The sequence below is a fragment of the Zonotrichia leucophrys genome, chromosome Z, assembly GCF_028769735.1.
Source record: "Zonotrichia leucophrys gambelii isolate GWCS_2022_RI chromosome Z, RI_Zleu_2.0, whole genome shotgun sequence".
NCBI lineage: Eukaryota > Metazoa > Chordata > Aves > Passeriformes > Passerellidae > Zonotrichia > Zonotrichia leucophrys.
The window spans coordinates 37,975,354-37,995,063 of record NC_088200.1 but is presented as its reverse complement, the minus strand read 5'-3'; the positions used below and the strand labels follow the sequence as shown (position 1 = coordinate 37,995,063).

Here is a 19,710-nt window from a genome sequence, read left to right as displayed (position 1 = left end):
AGACAGAAAAATTTACATATGGGCAATCTGTTTAAAAGATTTTCCATCCTGTAAGTCAGCGATGCAGGTCAAATCTTTTTTAGTTCCATGTGGAAAGACAGTATTCAGCTCACAAACAAGATGTAGAGACTGAAGTGTCCCCCCTGACTAAAGTCCACTTTAAATCACCGTTTACTTCCTCTCACTTCATCTGATTTTCACCTCTGACAGCACAGAATTTCAGGGTGAGAATACTCCCAGAATTAACAGTTATCAAATACTGGTGAATGGAAAAAAAAGACCTGCAGAACTACTTCCATCAAATACTTAACTACATTTATAAATCACTGATGAACTCAAGACTTTCTCACTGGACTTAACACCATGCTAAGTCAGACAGGCCCAGTACTGAGGGACAAATTATCAAATGCACAAAGTATATGAGAACTGGCTGCACAGCAGTTCTGAAGAAGAAGAACTGGTCATTACAGACAATTACAAACTGAACCCAACATCACATCGTAATGTAAAAGGTAAATACTGTTTTGGGGTGAATAGACAGATTTATAGCTTGCATGGCACGTGATGAAATCCCTTCTTTCTGCCTAGTACTGTGAAGACAACACCTGGACTATCTTGTCTGCTCTGACCACTGAATGACACAAAATATTTCGTTGAAACAGTTTCAAAGATAAGCAGCAAGAATGAACAAAAGTCAAGGAAATCTGACTTACTGGACAGACAGGAAGGACTGGAGATGCTCCACTGAAAAGAACCACTGGGGAAAGAAACCATGCAACGTTTGTTGCAGAAAAGAGGAAAAAAAGGAAGAACCTGTTCTTCACCTGAAGGCTGGCTGGCTTAAGTAATAAGGGATTTTAGTTGCAGTGAGAAGATGCAGGCTACACATTCAGGATGAACTTTCCCATGGGGGTATGGACTGCGAGTGGGGAGCAGGAGCCTCCTAGGCCAGGTGACTTGTCTGTTGTGACAAGGTAGGTAGAGCAGATCTCACTGTGGGCCAAGAAGTCTTCCACATTCACCACCAGCTCCAACTTTGAGACACTTTCTCTAACCTGGAAGGACCACCATATCTTTCTCATAAACCCTCCCCTGCAAGGCGGCCAGTAAATTCAAGGGCAATTTTGCAGAGAAGAGATTCAGAAAGTTCATATAGCCTCTAGTGAAAACACACCAGTATCTCTAGAGGTGGTCTGTGTCTGGTAAAGAGAAAATATTCTACACAGACCAGTGCTACCTATGTATCTATACTACATAAACGCATTAACAGAATATTTTCCATCAGTGCAACTATAATGTGATGTATGTATTCTGTGAACATAGAGTTGAAATGCAAAGGTGGCCATAAACTGACACAAGAGAATTTTTTATTTATTTCAGGCACTACTGAGTGCAAAATAAGAAACTATTTTTAGTCACAGTATCACACACAGTATCATTATTAAATACACAATACACTTTAAAAATTCAATTAATCTGTCACATTCAAAAGTATGCAGTCTACAGCTCTTTCTGGTGTAAACAGCAGCTACAAGAGCTGAGTATGCTGGAAGAGGTTGGGACAACTCATACAGATCCTTAGCTACACTGACATTTAAGCTGTTTGGACAAGACTTATTTATCAGCAGACAGAGGACAAGAGCTGATCAGTCTATAGCTTCCATCTACAAAGAACTGCATGTACTGGAAAACACTTTAGGCACAAGAAAGAGAAATGTAAATTCAAATTACACTTCCAAGGCAGACATCATAATCTGATTTTGCCATTTTTGACACTTTCAACTCCAAGAGGGACTAAAGCATTTGTTGTTTGAATGCCTAAACTACTTGTGAAGGACAAACACAATTAAAAACTATGTGTCACAACTGTATGAAACACCCTTTCAAAACATTCCCTGGACCACAGATGTCAGCACTGGACACAGACAGCATTACTGTGTCATACAGTCAGCACTATTGTCTTTAAGAAGCTCCAGATGCTCTAGAGTAGAAAGAGAATCACACTAAGTTGTTGCCATTTATATGCACAAGTGTAACAAATGCAAAATTCAATTTCATATCATTAAGCAGTGTTCCTTTGCTTTCAGAGTGCCCTCATAGAGTAGAGGAGGCAATCCCTATCTGAGGAATTTCCAAGAAGGCAAATACAATTTTATGTCCTGAGACTTGAGTATTTGTTAAGTTTTAACAATAAATCCTTGTTACTCTCTCTGCAGCACTGATACAAAAACCACCAGTGCACTAAACAAGACCAACAGCATCCTGCACTCAGAAGGCACATCACCTAGTATTTCAGAACAGACTCTGAGGTTTTTTCATAGCATGCAACAGAGTCTTCACCCATTGCAGCCTCCTAATGTGAGGCCTGAGAGTTACCATTCCAGTGCTAAACAAAAAAACCCACAGGAATAACAAAGGAATGCACAGGTGTGTTGAAACTGTATTTTCATGTTACTGTTTTTACGTGTGTGCCTTGGGACAACAACATTTAAGCACACAAAACACAAGTATATTCTCTGGATGAAAGTGTCCTGGTAGAAAGAGCTTTGTGACTCTTGCAGCAAAGATGAGATCCTCTTCTGCCTAGCCACTGCAGTGCTGGTCCTGTAAAACCAGAAGTTACCTCTCCCTAAAGTTTTTCTATTGCATCTCAAGAGAAAATTTTCACCTGAATTGCTTACCACATCTTTGTTGGTTAAGGCCTTGGGGTCATCAATGTTGTTTCTCAGCAGGTTACAGGCAGAAAGCATCTTTTCACTTAGCTCGTACCTGAGGGAGACAGCAAAATACATGACACGTTTCAATTTTTATATCAGCATTTCAGTAAAGAAACATTTGTTTTTCTGAAAGTTGTCTGGGAATGAAAGTTTCCAGGCAAGCCATCTGCTCCTACCATGCAGAAACCACTCTGGCAGCTCTTCTCACAGACACTCCCTCCACACTGAATGGAGATGAGTGTGGGAAGAGCAGCAGGAATGGAGAGTAGGAAACACATCACTTTCATGCTCTAAGACTTGGCAACCCTTCTAGTGGGAATTCTCACCTACTGCTGTGTGACTGCAGAGCACACTTTATATGCTGTGTGCTTTGATTACTTGATTGACAAGGAGAAATGCCAGTAGTTGTAATGGAAACAGAATTAAGCAGTGGGAAACAGCTCAAGAGGTGCCTCCCTGCCAACTCCCATTCACTGGAACTAGCCTTTCTCATCCCACCCGCTCAGGAAATTTACTCTCTTTCTCCAGCCCTCTTAATTTTTACTCCTTTGTCATTACCAATTTCTAAACTCATGGCGGGCCAAAAAAAAAGGTCAAGAAGGCCTGTACCAGGCTTTGGCCAACCATCTTTGCCTAAAACCTGCCTGGAGGATAATGGCAGTTTTTCTGGAAAATTCTCCCAAAAAGCAGAGAAGCTAACACACTCATGTGTGTAAGATGGGCATTTTGGCCCTCATGGATTAGCAGCCAGCTGCTAGTGCTAGCAGAGCAGTGAAGTTCTCCACCACTGCCATACATGGCCACACGGCCACATGCACCATGGCCACATGCCCTGACTCTTCCCTCAGAGGGCATCGCCAGAGCACTCAGCTTGCACGGAATGTGCTCCTTAAGTATGAACAGCTTAAGCTGTTCTGCTGCTCCTCTGCCCAATCACCCCTTGCTACTGTAAATTAAAATCAGAGAGGTCTTTTGAGAGACTGCCCATCTTTTTATGCCACCTGTAAAACAACAGGCTATCCTACAGTACTGTATAAAGTAAGCTCAGGGCTCTTCAAAAAACACACAGCTCCAGAGCCTCCAAGGTCTTAATTATTAATTTTTGCATCTCATTTATTTAACAGTTGACAATTACTGATAACTTGACGCTAAGCTACATCTCCAGTGAAACATGACATTAATTTTGTTTTAGCTCTTTTACTGTTGTTATTCCACCTACCTAATTTTCCAAATTACCAAACTAGCAAACCCATTATCTGTAAGAGATCCTTTCACTCTCTCAGTTCATACTTCCTTTTGCTGTTTGCTAACCAAGAAACAGTAAACACTCACCACTTTATTCTTTCCATATGCCTAAAAAGCACAGCCTTGTCTGTCAAATTCTACCTTACACAGCAATTTGAAAAGTACCCTAAGACATGACATGTTGAACAAGTGTGTGACGGCAGCCTTGAAAGTGTATTACAGTATACAATCTCATATCATATGAAGCACATGATCTCAGTGTCCTCAGTGCTGTACCCCATCATCTCTCTGTGCCATGCCCAAGATGCTGTGAAAAGTGCAAACGCAAGATGCACTCGCAGCAGCCAGCTGACCTGGTGTGCATGGGTCAAGATTAATTTGTTTGCTTACATGCCAGGACATTAACAAGGCATTGCCTGCTCCCAGGCAAGTGCCAGCTGTGACCTGGGAGAGCCTCTGCTAGGGCAGGCATCAGGGTCTTCTGCTAATGAATCATTTAAAATCAATGGGGTCAGCTGCTGGAAAGGATACCCTCTGACACCTTCTGCCTGCTCACATAGAGTCATTTTGCCATGAAGCTGCCTCTGGCTACCCACTTGAGGAGGAGGAGGGAAGTGGGCAGCAGTCAGCCAGTGCTGGGGCTGATGCTTTCTCCACAAGCACAGCCCACACAACTTGCTCCATGACAGGAGGCAGAGGTGACATGCCTCAGAGGCACACTCTGGAGAGGCTGGGCACCTACCTCTCTCTGATTTCCACCTCCTCGGCCTCACACTCTGGGAGGGGACTGTCCTTCTCTGCCCCCACAGTGCAGAGCTCTGCAGCATGGGGGGCGGGCTGCTTCTCTTCTGGGTGCTGGTCGCAGGAGTACTCGTGGCTCCCGCACTCCTCCTCCGAATCTGAGGAGGAGCTCTCCTCGGAGCTGGAGTCGTCGCTGGATGTGGTCTCATACCTACAGGGAGAACGGGCAGGGGCAGAAGTGCTTGCTCCGCGCCATTCAGCAGCAGTCAGTACCTGCTTGCACTGGCACAAGTGGAAAAATGTCCTGCAAAAGCTTTGTCCTCCTGTTTTTTCCTCGGAGACCTCTTCTACTCACTGAACTCAGTGTTACTGGCAAATGACACTGCCAGTATTATGTACACACAGTGCAAAGAAAGAAGAACAACCTCTTTTAAATGTCTTAACATTTTATCAGACCTTGCCTTATCCCCAGAATGAAATTCCTTTGTTCAGAGTAAATTGTACAGCCTTACTAGGCAGATATAAGCAGGGAATCTAACAAACCTATGATAACTTTCCCTCAATATATGTAATGATACTTTTAGCTTATATGTAGGAAATTAGGTAACTGAGATATTTAGGCTATATACCACACAAAACATTTGTACTAAAGAAAAACTAATCTGAGGAAAAGGCTAGAAAAGCTATATAAAAACAACTGGATGAAACCATTTTAAAAATGTCTTCAAAACATTCTGGGAGGGGAAGTAATATTTTAAAAGAAGACAATTTTCCATACTGTCCTCTGTATTTGTATAGGAACACAAAGACAGAAAAATTAATTCTACAGCAATGGCATCTCTTGCTGTATTGTTTAATAGTATAATGCTGTGCTTGTCAACTAGCAAAGATATATGTAAATTTTGGTTACTACAGCATTGCCTGAGAAATGTCCTCATGGCTGTCTGAGATTGCTTCACTTTCCTGTGGTAAATGTGGCAGCAATCTAATGTACAGGTCTTTGAGACTGATGCCATATATGGCTTGCAAGCACAAGAGGATTAAGAGCTGTTCAGTTCCTCCTTCTGATCCTTACACTCAATGGTTGCACCTCAGTCTGAAGGACAGCCCAAACCTATGCATGTGTTCCTGGGTTCCTTCTCTTCTTCCTGCTGTGAAAAGTGCTACAGTAACAGATGTTTTGGAGACAGGTCTCTTACCCGCCATTAATGCCAACAAATTGCAGGTTCTTCTTGGTGTTGCTCAAATCCTTCTTCCCATCTCTTTTCTTCATGATAGATTTAAGTGTGCTCTCATTATTAGTACATACTATTAGAAAGGGATATAAAGCATACATATCAGTATAAATCTGTAGCCAGCTTTGAATGCAGCAGCATTATAGCTGATTTTGAAAAATAACTATATTTTTCAACAGCTCTATCTGTAATTTACCATCTGAAGCTGGGTTTTCTAATATATATATAGTCATGGTTTGACATGCACACTGGAAATACAGAAGAACAGCTTCAAAATCAGCTGTGGAAACTAGTTAAGCCTAGTTAACATGCTTACAACATGCTGCTAATCTTCATGACGCTTTAGAAAACCTAAAGAAAAGACAAGAACTTTTTGTTTTTCTTTGCTATTGGCAAAAAACTTTTAACACTTAAATCTGTTATTCTGTTAACAAAATCTTAATTCTTAGTGTCAGAGAACAGCAGAATGCCAGAATGAACACAATTAATAAAGACAGCATGTTTAACAATACATATAGCATATTTAACAAACTATTCAACAGGTAGGTTCAATCAAAGATGGTCTTTTAGGTTTAGAAGTCACTGAAAAAACTTTAAAACCAATCTCTATACAAAGGAAGGTAGAAGATGCATAAAAATTTAAGTTAATTATTAACCCTTTATCTTTCAGTAGATTTTTCTTAGGAAAACACTAAATGGCATTTCACTGATGTGCTACAATCTGCCATTTAAAACCTAACCACTACCTGCAGACACGCAGTGTCACACTGTGAATTTCCCCTCAGCTGCATCTTTTCCTGCTTTTTGCATTTTTGAGAATATTGAAAACCATCTTTAACTGTCTTTCATATTCAGACTCCACCAGCATGATGAAAAGTGAATGTGAGCCAATTATTACCATAGAGACCTGAGGCAAGCTGGTCATCTGTCAGATTAATTGGAGTGAGAGCTTTATCCTGAGAAGAAAAAGACTTCCTTCCCCGAGCAGCTTCCACCAGGGGAGTCTTCCTCTCCTCCTGAGTGGGCACAGTGTCCTGTTCCAATTTCAGCGTTCGCAAATTTGAAGTTAAGTGTGTATTTGCAAGTTGGCCATGAGGGATGTACTCCAAAGTAGCACCTGCCAAAGAAGACAGCAGGCATCACTGATGAGTTAAACAATAACATTTCCATCAATATTGTGATCCACAGGAAAAAAAGCTCAACAAACTAGAAAAAAAAAGCCTGTCCTTTAAAATACTCTTTTCTGAGGACCTAAAAAGACTGTGATCACTTTCAGAAAATGCAAAAAAATGGCTGTGTTTCTTTTGATAAAGATATAAAATACAAGGACAAGCTATAAAGATAATGGCTTTAAAATGCATGAAAGGAACGTCCTTCTTTTTCCTTCTCTTTCAGTATGAGCAGTGACCTCAGCTCCTGGCACTGTGGTCAGGGTGGGCTCACTGAGCTGCTCCTTCATAACATGCCTGAGGAGCATAGCATGTTCACAGGCTCTGAAGGTTCTTTCTGCAAGAACAGTAACCTTTTCTTTGTACTTGTTTTTTAAGAAATGTCATTTTCCATGAAAGCATAAATTTTTCCTTTTTCTTCCAGTACTCAAACTAATTCTGAAAGCTATGTGCTTTGCCCTATTGCTGAGACAACTGCAATGAACTCCCACACACTACATTTCTTTTTTTGTTTTTTTTTTTTTTTGGTCAGGATTGTAGTGAGCTAGTAGTTGTATTTAAACCAAATTTCAAATCTTTGGGTTATACTTTTTTCCCCTCGCTGATTTTTTTGGCATTCACTCACTTTTTCCCACTGTGTATTCAAAAGGCAGTGCTAATTACGCACAGACTTTCACAGATTCCCCTGGAGTTACTCCAGCTGTGCTATTACAACTTCTCTACAAATCTGCACAAATGCTTTTGTTTGTGAAACACACTGAGTGGTTTCTTATACGTATGTGCCTCCCTAGAGATCTTGTTAGCCTTCAAGGGAAAAAAAGCTGAAGTTTAACTTGCTTTAAACACTACTACTTTTTTTTCCCCCACTCTTTTCTTGCTTTCAATGATGTGTGCCTGTATATTATTTTTTGCCTTTGTATTTATCAAGAACTAAGGCACAGCCTTCTCATTCAAATCTAAGTGGCACTGCACAGGGTGCTAACACACTGTAGTAAGGTAAATTCCAAACATTAATTTTTAGACACACAGCTAATTTCTGTCTAGCAAGCTGTTTTTGTTAGACTGCCTTTCCCCTTTGTTTCTTCACCTCAGTGAATTTTTCCTATGACAGGACATAACAAAGCTGATTTTTCCAAACATTGTCACTTCCCAGCAGCTTCCTCCTTTTTGCTCCCATTGCCACCGAAGTCTCTGAGTTTCCAACCAAGTCTCACCCTGCATGCATTTCCCAAAGCACCCTTCTCCAGCAGTGAGGCCTATTGCCCATTTCCATCATGGATTACAGCTCCTCCAGCATGCAGGGAAAGCTGTCTGCAGCAAAAGGCACACAGCAGGGCATTGACCATCATGTCACAAGCAGCACAGAAAAATTGCTTTTTCTTAACAGTGAAAAGTGTGTGTGTGTGTGTGTGTGTGTGTGTGTGAGTGTGTGTGTGTAAGAAGGCAGCAGCTTCCGGGCCCCCTAGGTAGAAGTAACGCTTCTAGAGACATGGCTGAGCACCTGGACACGCATGAAAAGCATGAGGGAAGTCCTGCCCTTGCTCCCCCACCACTACCCACTTTGCAGCACTGACTGACTTTGGTCAGGTCTCTTCCCAACAGCAAGCATCATCCTTCATCCAACAGCTGTGGAGAAGAGGGCTGCCAAGGTGACAGAACATCAAGCCAAGAATGATTTTTAAACTCCCATGGCTGAAAAAGAAGGGAACTGTCTCTTTGCTTGCTTGGAGCTGTGACAGGTACAATTAAAGAGTATCAAGCACAGTAATCACTTCCAGCTGCAGCAGGTGGTGGCTGCCTGGGCTGGTTTTACCAGGTCACCCCTTCTGCTCCAGACTGGCCTCTGAGGACATGAAAAGGAGTGAAGGAAACCTGCTCTGAAGCATCCAGAGACATGCAAAGTTCCCAAGATGCCCAGGTTTGCTTTCAGCAGAACTGTCTGCATAGTCTGCCAGACAGCAGGGTTCTCCTACAGAAGCAGCTGCGACAACCATGGTGTGTCTGGAGGCACAGCTGGGCTTTGCATGCCAGAGCTGAAGGCAGGACTCTGGCAGGGCAAAGTGGGGCTCCAGCCTGAGGTGAAACAATAGCAGCACCTGGTGGACCCCTGTCATGCCCCCAAAGCCTAAATTTCCTCAGGTGTCTCCCTCCTGCCCTGGGACAGGCAGGGGAGGGAGCTGAAGGGTAGGACAGACAGAAATGAGGACAGTAGTAGACTTCTCTCCCCTGACTCACAGCCTATCCTGAACCTGCCACCAAGATGATTTCAACAGATGCAAGATGATTTCAACAGTTTCCCTCTTCTGGTACATGCATCATTGGCTGAGAAGCACCAGACTGAATTCAGGATCTAGGGCATGATGTCCATGCCTTCCAATGAAGAAGAAAAGGGTTCTGCTCAGCTGGCTCCTGGCACCTGACAAAAGAGGGTGACATCAAGACTTGAGGGCAAGGAGACAATTAATGTGCATTAGGTGAACCAGTCAGTGCACTCACTCTCCCTGCAAAGCTCTTAGATGTCTACACTTATTGCATGCACAGTACCCAATGATGAGGGAAAGAGAGCTTTGCATCCAACTCAGTATTAACACTGTGAGCCATTAATTATCATTTAATATCAGCTCCCAGGCCTTCCCCTTTTCAAGACAGCAAACATAAAGACACTTGGATAGCACTGAGTCAAATCGGTGAGAAAAAGAGACAAAGGAAGGAGCTGTACCACCCAACATTACGGTCCATGATTTAATAGATTAATCTACTGCTGTGCAAACCAAAAAGCCAAATGAACCGAGTTCCTTCTTCTTCCAACAGAACTGCAGGGCCACTCTTACAGCTGGAGGTAGTGCACACCTCTCCAGTGTGGAAATGAAACCCTGGCTGAAGATGACCTGGTCTACACAGACCTTAAAATACACTGTTCCTCTCACTTCAGAGAGATCTCAAGTATGCTTGAGCAGAATCCTCCAGGTTGTGGTGCACAGCACTGACAGCAAATCTGCCAACAGGTCAATCCTCAGTCAGGCACTGCCTCCAGACAGAGACCCTCGGGACCCTCAGAGACCCTCCAGACAGATAATAATATTGCCTTGATGATATTCCTTAGCTTACTGTTCCAGGCAAATACTGCAAACTTGATGTAAGTTTCTAGGTATTGATATAGAATAGTGAGCTACAGAAGGAACCTGTCAAAAACTTCTTATGTATTTTTCAATATAGTAGACAATTTTGGAAAGTTCACGTGTAATTTAGAGGCAAAAATATGACACACCAAACAAAAAACTTGCTAGGTTCATCTGTACATAAACACGCAGAAAGCAACTTCATCTGTACATAAACACTTAGCAGAAAGTTGCTTTTATCAGTAACACAGAGAAACAAGTGATTGGACCATCTTCAGGGGTTTAGCTCCAGTGATTTGAAGGAATGAGAATACATATTTTTAATTTTTTAGAAGGAATCTCCTCTCATAAATCACTTGTGCTTCTTTTGAAAATCTCACCAATTTAAACCAGGGTGGCAGCAAAGCTGCTACAGAGAAGCAACAGACTACCCATACCATTTCTGGCACCTATAATATAATGTTATTAGGATGCAATTTTCCTTCCTAATTGCGGACATTCCCTCACATTTATGACAGCACAAGTAGTCATGCTGTTAGCTGGTTTAGGGAACTCAACAGATTCTTCTGAATTTGTGATGAACTCATAGGAACAGAAGTCTGGCCTTCATTCACTTTTGAAAATTTCCATTTAGTTTGATGGAAGCAAACCTAAGTATTACCATAAAACCAATTTAGCTTGACAGTACTTTTATCCTACTGGAAATCAAGAGAAGTGCAAGCAAGGCTGGGGGATTAAATACCATCAGGATGAGAACCCAACTCTCTGGATGGAACATCACAGGCTTGTAGGTTAAAAAAGTGCACAAGCTTTTCTTATGTGGTAGCTGCAGAAAGATTTTATTTTTAACCTTTTGGTCAGTGCAAGCATTTATTTGCACAATATGTTTATAATAGTCAGTGATACAAGATACACATTTCCCACTAAAGACAGTGCTCAAATACTGTCTGGAGCATATATAGCAAGGAAATACTTCTCTTTTACACTGCATGATTTTTTTACAGTAACAATAAGCTCATTACAAAATTATTTTAACTGAAGTACTCTCCTCCAGTGTTTTTAAACTGTCATGCCTAAAAAGTGTTTTTTTTAAAATATAAATTATTTTAATCCACTTTCAATTTGGTCTACATATCAGAACTATCAAAGAATAAACCCATTCTACTAAGGTACATAAATAGGCAGTAATAAGCAAACATGTTATGTTTAAACATTTGCAACGATTGATAGTAACCCATCCAGCTGATGAATGCAGTACTTTCACGAGACTAGAAAGCAATTTCATTATAAAAGGTACTTTTGAGCCATCCCAGGTTAAAAGTGAGTGAACTCAAAGTTTCAAAACAAAAAATTGCCACTCATGAGCTTTTTATACAATAAACTGACAGAAGGCAGATTCTCTTGGGGCCTGAGCATTGGCAGATGTTGAACTATCATTCAGCTCTAGGGAAAACACTCCTTCTAATCGGATGAAGGCTCTAGTCAGAGAACTGCAAGAACAATCTAATTTTCACTCCCACTTTAACCATTTTCTCTGTGCTAAGAAGTCGTTTTCTATCCCCAAATTAGATTGTGAATCCAGCTTGTTGAAACTGGAAGTTGAACCCAATTCTTTTCATTAAACATGACTGACCACAAAAGATCACACATCTTTGAAGCAGATAATCATCTTACTTATGAAAGGCTCTCTTTTCCAAGACAATTGTGTGTGAAGCTTGGTGAGAGCCATCCTTCATCTCCCTGAGGAGTGGTGGTTCAAAGCATCTCATGATGCTGGGCACAGTAGGAAGGTCAGCTTGGAGTACTTCTTTCTCTCTCATTCAAGTGGATTTGACTTTATCAGCTGATGTTTTATTTTTTCCTTGGAAAAATGGGAATCTCTTGCTATTAAACAGTCATAGCTGTGTCTGTTACCATGGGAGTGGAACTCCAAAACAGAGCTCAGTGCTTGAACATTACATCTCTGTGCCACACCACAGGGAGAAAACTGGGGCTCTATCTAACAGGCAGCTTAGCAGACTGCAGATTGCCACTCTATAAGCAGCAATAAATTTGAAGGGAAAAATAATCTATACTGTGGTAAATTATGTTCTCTGCTAACTGAAGCAGAAGCCAGGAGATAGGAGATAGAGCAGCTTTTACATTCAAACACTACAAGCAGTGCTACCACTGAGTCAAACAAGCAAATATTACAGCACTTATAATGACAACAGTAATGAGCTTGTGTTAACATATGACATGGGAAGGTACATCAAACCTCTCAGAAGAGGTTTATGGAGGCTGGCACCGTTTTTGAACAGCATTCCCATTGAGCTTCCCATTTTGTCACAACTAGCAGAAAGCACCTGCCAGTAAACATGCAGAGGAGGCACTGTATTCTCTGAGACACCAGCCAGACACATGTAAATAAACAGAATTAATGTAGAACTTAGGTGGGACCATCTGCGTGGCTGTTCTGTGTCATGCACAACCTTCCAGGAACGTGGAAAATGCTCCACATCTTCCCAGCAGACTGATGGATGTGTCCTGTTTGCTACACAAGCGAGAACATCTGTACAGAAACTTAATCTGATGATTAAGGCATGCATCTGTGGCAGCTGGAGCTGAGGACTTCCTTCACCTGCCCAGACACAGGCGCAACCACTGTGATTTGTAGCAACCCAGAGCTTTACAGGATCACCACCATACCTGTGCCACATCAGCACAGCCTTCTGAGCCTCAAGCAAGCCCCTAAGTCTTCAGCTGCAATAGCATGGTCTGTGCTGCCAGGAGAGAAGCTACTAACCTGTCAAATGACACGCTCTTCATGAGAAAGGTGTCTCCAACACAAGAGCTGCAAAGAAAAACGGCTTTCTGCAACTGCCTGCATTACAACTGACAGCACAGAAGAAGACATCCATGTTCACACTGCCTCATTAGTCCAATTTTGGGGAACCAGGGCCTTCTCACATCATTCTTTTGGTCTTTCCACTATCCCTCAGCCTGCTTCCCCAGCTCTGGTTAAAACTTAAAAGCTGAAAACCTTGGAAGATTTTCCACCAGATGGCACATCAAGATTTCCAAACCCTCTAGACATTCTGACACCACATGCTTCCTATTTCACTCCCTGAAGTTTTAACTCAAGAAGCTGCCCCCTTCCTCAAGATGACTAAGTAGTGTAATGCTTCTACCGGGACACTCAGTCAGGATTGTTTGAAAATGTGACAATAAAACTGATATCTGAAGACCACTGAGGCAAAATAGCAATGCATTTTCAGGTCAAGTGTGCTCAGGTAGTTTTTCAGGGCAATGGCAGATCAGTTGTTCTTAAATACCATTCTTGAAAACTCCCTGCTAGTGAAAGACAGCCACCTAGACTTGTAAAAGACTTGTGAAAAGTCCATGTAATTAGAACCTGTACAAGTGACAATAGGCTTCTGGCTGGTATCTCGCAAAACACATCATATGAGCATTCAAATATAACATCCTGAAAATTCTTTAAAAATCTAGTGCAACAAACAGAGGAGATTAATCCACTTGCCTCCCTTTAGGCTTCCTATATGCTGTCTAGTCTAAGAATATGGATCAATTAGCATCTAGGTTTGTGACCCATATCCATATGGATAATCTGGACACACAGGCTGCCAAGGCCAGCTAACATGACTTTGCAGAGTCATAAATTAACATTTATGAATGTGCTCATCTGGCCAGTGGGCTTGAATTCCCTAAGGTCACTAGGGCTGCTGAAAGACAGTACATATGTAAATGTTAATAGGAGTTGCCAAATTACAGAAGGGAAGGTGATTATTTTGCAACAAGCAAAATACCAATTGCTAATAGACTTGGCTCAGAGATCATCTCAGTGGTCTAAGGTTTCTAGAGATGAAAACTGCCAGCCTTGTGTCCTGCTCAGCAGGCTCCAGCTTCCCTGCCTGCATCTCCATCACCTGCCACAAACTGTGTCTGGGAAGGTGAGGTGGCAGAGGCCCCTGCAGCACACCCTGTCTCCCCAGCAATAACAGGGAGATAAATCTGTAAAGCTGGGAACTTGGCTGATGTGCTACCTCAGAAGCAGCACAGAGCACTGATCCATTAGTATGGCAAACTGGTACCCAAATCATGTGGCGAAACCAACAAGGACAAAAGCAGAAGATGAGAGGTGCTCTTTCTTCTCGAGACCAAAGTCCCACAGCTTTAATGTGGAACAATTCCAGGAGAGGAAAGAGAGTCCAGAAGGGGAAAAGAGGGAGAGGTAATGGTGTCTGGGAGAAGAGAGCACATCTTGAGTCTTGCTTTTGTCCTCGTTGGTTTCACCAGGGTCCAGAGTTAGCCTAACTGATTCCCACGAAGTGATAAACCACAGCTGGCATATGCCTCAAAGCTAGCTCAGGTATTTTTGCCTCAAAAGAAACTGGCCTCTAAGAGATACTTCCTAAGATGCTCTTTGAATAAAACATTAAATATGACACTACTGATGCTAATTGGAAACTGACACTTCTGCCTGTTTTTCTAAAAAAAAAACCGAGGTGCATGCAGTCACGCTTCTCTAAATAGCTTCAACTCAGTTGCTTATTTGAACTGAAGTTGAATAGAAACTCGGTGCTCTGAAGGCTTTTTTGTGTTTATAAAGCTTTACAGAAATCAGTCTGAGATGCCAGGCCCAGAGAAAAGGGAACTGGCTGAGTTCATACACACACCTGAAAAGCTACATCCAAGAGATCTAAATGCGAGGAAGAAGACTTATTAAGAGCTCACAAGCTGTCATGAAATACTGATGCATGGAAAAAGAAAGGCTCTATTAGTTCCAATGATTACAAAATTATTCAATTTAGTGCTTCATTCAGGAAATAATCTCTCTACATGTAACACATGACCTGTAATACCATAGGAAGGAGAACAGGACCAGGACCAACATATAAATGTATTAAAGGCAGTATTTTCAGAATTAATAGAAAGAGACAGGGTAACATTTCAGGCTTAAGACCTCCTTTCCACTCCAATTCTCCATGGATCTAAACTGTTATAGACTGTAGCTTGATTTATGTATGCTATCCAGGCATCCCTCACCAGGGACTAAAAATAAAGAAATTTTACACTCATTATCCACAGCTAAAGATAATGGCATTACAAGTTAAAATAAAATTATTCCAAAATAATTTTATCAGGAATGTGAAATCTGAATCCACGTATTAACATTTTTAGTAAATATGATCTGTTTTTCCACCTGTGTCTAAATGCTTTCAAACCTCTTGACTACACATTTGATACTGTGCAGTAAAAGCTGGGAAAGGAATTAAGGATTTACAGCTAGTGATAACTCTGGTCTGCTGTTTTACAGACATTTCTGATGTCTGCTAGATACTATAATTACTATTACTATTACTATTAATATTATATCACTACTTCTAAGCAGACTGGAATATAAAGTGCATACCAGAAAGATAAAAATATTGCTTATACAGTATCATATTGCATGTATGCAGACAGAGTATCATCTGTTTTCCTTACTACTACATAAATGTTGCTTATTCCTTCACTATGAGAACCTAAACCTTTGAGGTTTTTAAACTCAACTTATTACGTGGATGGCTCTATTTAGCACATCCACAGATGTGCTAAAAAAACAGATTTACCAAGCTGTGTTTTAACAAAAATAGGTAAGTTTTAAGACAGTATGCAAGCTGCAAGACCTTTATGTAACTATTTGGATTAGCCAATAACATTATGCTGACATTAAATAGTACATACTCAAAGGTATTTTCACTATTCAGCATCTACAGGACATGCATTTGAGCCAGTCTTTGCCACCTTCTTAACCTCTTGTTTCAGTCACTGTATGGCAGGAGCAAGAAGGAGGTATCTAACAGTCACCACCAGGCATTACATATTGGTTTCCAGGATGCCACCATTTACAAACTTAATAGTAATGTGGTTGGATTCACTGATACTAAAAAATGGCTAAGTTTTAAACTAGATGATCAGACACATTAAAAATAAATTAAAAGTACTCAACTCTACCCCAGGGAATAAAAAAAAAAATCCCTCAAAATAATTGTCTATATTTTTAAAATTAAAAAATAAAAAGCAAGGAGTGTTTAAATTAAAATTCTTGCCTTTCCTGAGGGTCACCAAAACCTCCAGCAGTAGTTATGCCTTTTAAACACGAGGCTGTAACTAGGGATTACAACAAACAGTTACTGGAACAGAGAAAGTCCAAGATGTGGTTTCTGTGAAGTGCTCTGGAGTTGCCTATTATAAAGCAATCAGCCCTGCTGGAATAGGGAAAGCACCCCACAGCTCTCTGTCTGAGCAGCACAAGGAACAAAGGCAATGTGCCTTTGGAAGAAATACTACAAAATCTAGGCAAATGTCTGTGGAAACAAGTCAGTTTGATACCAACATTTTAAGTGACTTTTGGCTCTGAAAAATCTGACACTGTTGTTTTAAAAAATATGCATGCCAAGTTTAAAATTCCAAACCCATGGGCATTAACCTCAAAACTCCTGAAGTTATAATATGAAGTCAACATGTTGGTGGTTAAACCTTTCAAAATTTTTGATACCTCTCTTGCATAGTCAGAGACATGGCACCATCATCAACAGGACCTTCAGAGCTTGCTGGACTGGGAGAGATAAAACTGCTTTTTCAGCTGCCAGCGATGGGTTGGACGGAATACCCAATGGGCATCCCATAACAGTGCAATGCTCTGTGCTTCTTTGGGGAGGGCTACACAGTGGCTTCCGACTAACTGAGAGCCTAGCAGGCAACTGATGTGCAGCCCTGGGAGAGAACCAAAAAGGCACCAGATGCGTGCCTTGATGCTGGGCTTACCTGATGGGGTGCTTCTCTCCATGCACTGCTTCTGAAGGTCCAGGCTACGCAGCTCCTCTGTACTGGCGTATTTCATGACAGAGTTGATGGAGGTGAGGGTGCTGATGAGTTGTGAATTGAGAGATCCAATCTGGGAGTGGGGCTCCCCAAAGGCTTCTGCCAATTCGCTGTAATTTTCAGCAAGCAGCATCTGCTGTTCCTGCAGCAGCTTCTGCACGCGTTCAATGTAGTGATCCAAGCCTGTCCTGAGCTCAGATGGAGGCAGAGGGCTCTCCGACTGACCGCTGACGGGGTCGCACACAGACTCTCCCCCCACGCCTATGCTCCTGGTGCCAGCTGGGACAACCGGCAACGGCGGGGGTCCACAGGCAATGCTCCTCATTTTCAGACCAACCAGATAGTTCTCATAAACACTTATCTGCCCAGTGCCACAGTCTTTGGTTTTTACTGCAGAAGGCTTTTCAAAGCTGGGGTGGCTGGAGAGCACGGTGCCCACTCCAACCGAACGCATCTTAGCAGACGCATGTATGTCCTTCACCCGGCCATCCCCTACTGCCACACTCCGCAGCTCCACGCCATCCATGCCGGTCTGCTTATCACAGCTGCTTAGAGCGGTGTTAGTCCCACAGTCTGCCAGGCCGGCCACCTCTGTGCTGGTGCACTGGCTCACCATCTCCAAAGCAGTGCTGGTTTGCTGGCTAGCTGTGGAAGGCACAGCCATCACTGTTGCCTCTGCCCTGGGTACAGCCTCTGTGGCTGTTTCACGGGACACGTGCTCCTTGGGCACACAAACCACCACGTTCACCGAGCAGTCCCCGCAGCCCACAGACCTCACTGCTCCAACCGCCTGTACCATCTGGCAAGGGCTCGGCACCTCTGACGGCTCCTCCGTGTTGACACCTGTCTCACAAATGCTTGTCTCTGTGCCCACGGACTTATCATGGAGCTCCATGGACCTCCCTGTACCCTGATCTTGCACGTCTGCCCTCTCCCTCACCAGCCATCGGCTCATCAGGAGCTCGGGGCCCGCAGCCGTGCTCCGTGTGGCAGGTCTGCAGGAGGTGCCGATGCTGCTCGTCTGCAGATGGTTTCCCACTGACGAATCAGCAACGTCCACGTGGTCTCCCACCATTTGGTCTCTCGTTTGTACAACTGCCTCCACCATCCTACTGACAACATGGGGCTGAGCCATCATGGCTTTATCCACTTTCTTTCTAGACCCAGCTGCCTGCAACTCCTGTTTTAATTTGGTCATTTCCCTGTCATGGGTGGTTTCCTTTAACTGCACCTCTAGTCTATATATCTTCTCCTTAAGGGCTTCGATGGTCTGCTGCTGAAGCTCTATCTCCTTCTCAGCCTCTGTAGACAATCCAAGCATGGCCTCTGTCACCCCAACTCCACACTCCTTCACTTCTTTATCTGTTCCCACAGCTATTTCTTTGTGTTGCCTTGTCGATCTGTTGTATATAACGACATCGTTCATGTTCTCATCAGCACCCACAGCAACAGATCGGGCTTCTTTTGTCAGACTTATTCTGTTCACCTGAAGGTTTGCCGGACTTTCGTAGCTGCTATCTTGGATTTTTTTCTCCAAGGCTTGCATTTCAGCAGTCAGCTGCCTGAACTCCTCTATCCTCTGAGAGCTCTGCTCCACACTCTCCATCTCTTCCTCACAATCTATATACAGTTCTCCACCTCTTCTCACCTGAGACATGTGTTCCCACTGTTCTGCATTTCCTGCACTATAGGATCGCTTTCTGAAACCGTATGTGTCATTCTGAGTGGCTTTCCTGTGGTTTTTCAGTTCAGCCATCATGTGCCTCTTCTCCTCCTGCAACACTGAAATTTTGACCTGCAACACAGGAATAGTCTTGACTTGCTCCTCGAGCTCCTTGAGACGCTTGAGGGCAACTGCCATTTGCTCCCTGATGTGCTGCAGATGCACCGGGCTCACGTTGGTGACCGGTGTGGATATTCCCGAGCTCATGGGGCTGTGCCGAATGGAACTGCCCAGTGAGGAGCTGAAACAGGCACCATAGTCGCCGTTCCCCTGATACCCATTCTGCAGGTGCTGAGACACATGACTGTACCCACTGGATCCCACAAAAGAGGGGAGGGAGCTTGTGGAGCCCATGCCTCCGAAGCTGGAAAGTCGAGGCCTGCGGACATCTCCAGGCGTGATCTGCATCATCCTCTCCTGCTCCAGTCGCCTCCGTGTTTCCATGAGGGTTTTTGTTACAAGCAGGTTGTGCCGAGGAGGCTGGGGGGAGGGAGGAGGAAGCTGTTTATTCTCTGGGACAGTTAAGTAGGTAGGAGATACTTCAAAGGAAACTGAGGGTTTGGCAGGGATAGGCAAGGTTACTTGACACCTCGTTGCCAAAGACTGCTTGTTCTCATCACTGTTCGATGAAGAGAGAGACTCTGTGGAGGTCCAGCCACTGCACTGGCCACCAGAATTCTTGGTACCCACCGAGGCTGGTACAGCTTTCCTCCTCTTTCTTATATTTAGCTTCTTAATGGTATTCCCCTTTTGTATATCATCCACGTACTTCAGAAAATCCAAGTCTAGCTGGTAGCCATAAGGTGTTTCCACAAAATAAGGGTCTTTACGTTCTTTTTCATCTTCTCCATTTATATTAACTTCCTCTTTTTCTGGAAAAGAAGAAACAGAATC

General features: G+C 42.9%; 1 protein-coding gene across 5 annotated transcripts in view; it reads right to left on the bottom strand.

Annotated features, from left to right (window-relative positions):
* The window catches only part of KANK1 (KN motif and ankyrin repeat domains 1), a 124,555-nt gene that overhangs the window by 7,735 nt on the left and 97,110 nt on the right, over positions 1 to 19,710 (bottom strand). For 4 of the 5 annotated variants that reach the window (XM_064735454.1, XM_064735455.1, XM_064735456.1 and 1 more), the window contains 5 exons: positions 17,037 to 19,688; positions 6,837 to 7,055; positions 5,903 to 6,011; positions 4,705 to 4,914; positions 2,682 to 2,769 (listed from right to left, as the gene is read on the bottom strand). In XM_064735454.1, the coding sequence (XP_064591524.1) occupies positions 2,682 to 2,769; positions 4,705 to 4,914; positions 5,903 to 6,011; positions 6,837 to 7,055; positions 17,037 to 19,688 (3,278 nt within the window). The remainder of the gene's footprint in view (positions 1 to 2,681; positions 2,770 to 4,704; positions 4,915 to 5,902; positions 6,012 to 6,836; positions 7,056 to 17,036; positions 19,689 to 19,710) is intronic. The other variant, XM_064735453.1, reaches the window with a different exon arrangement.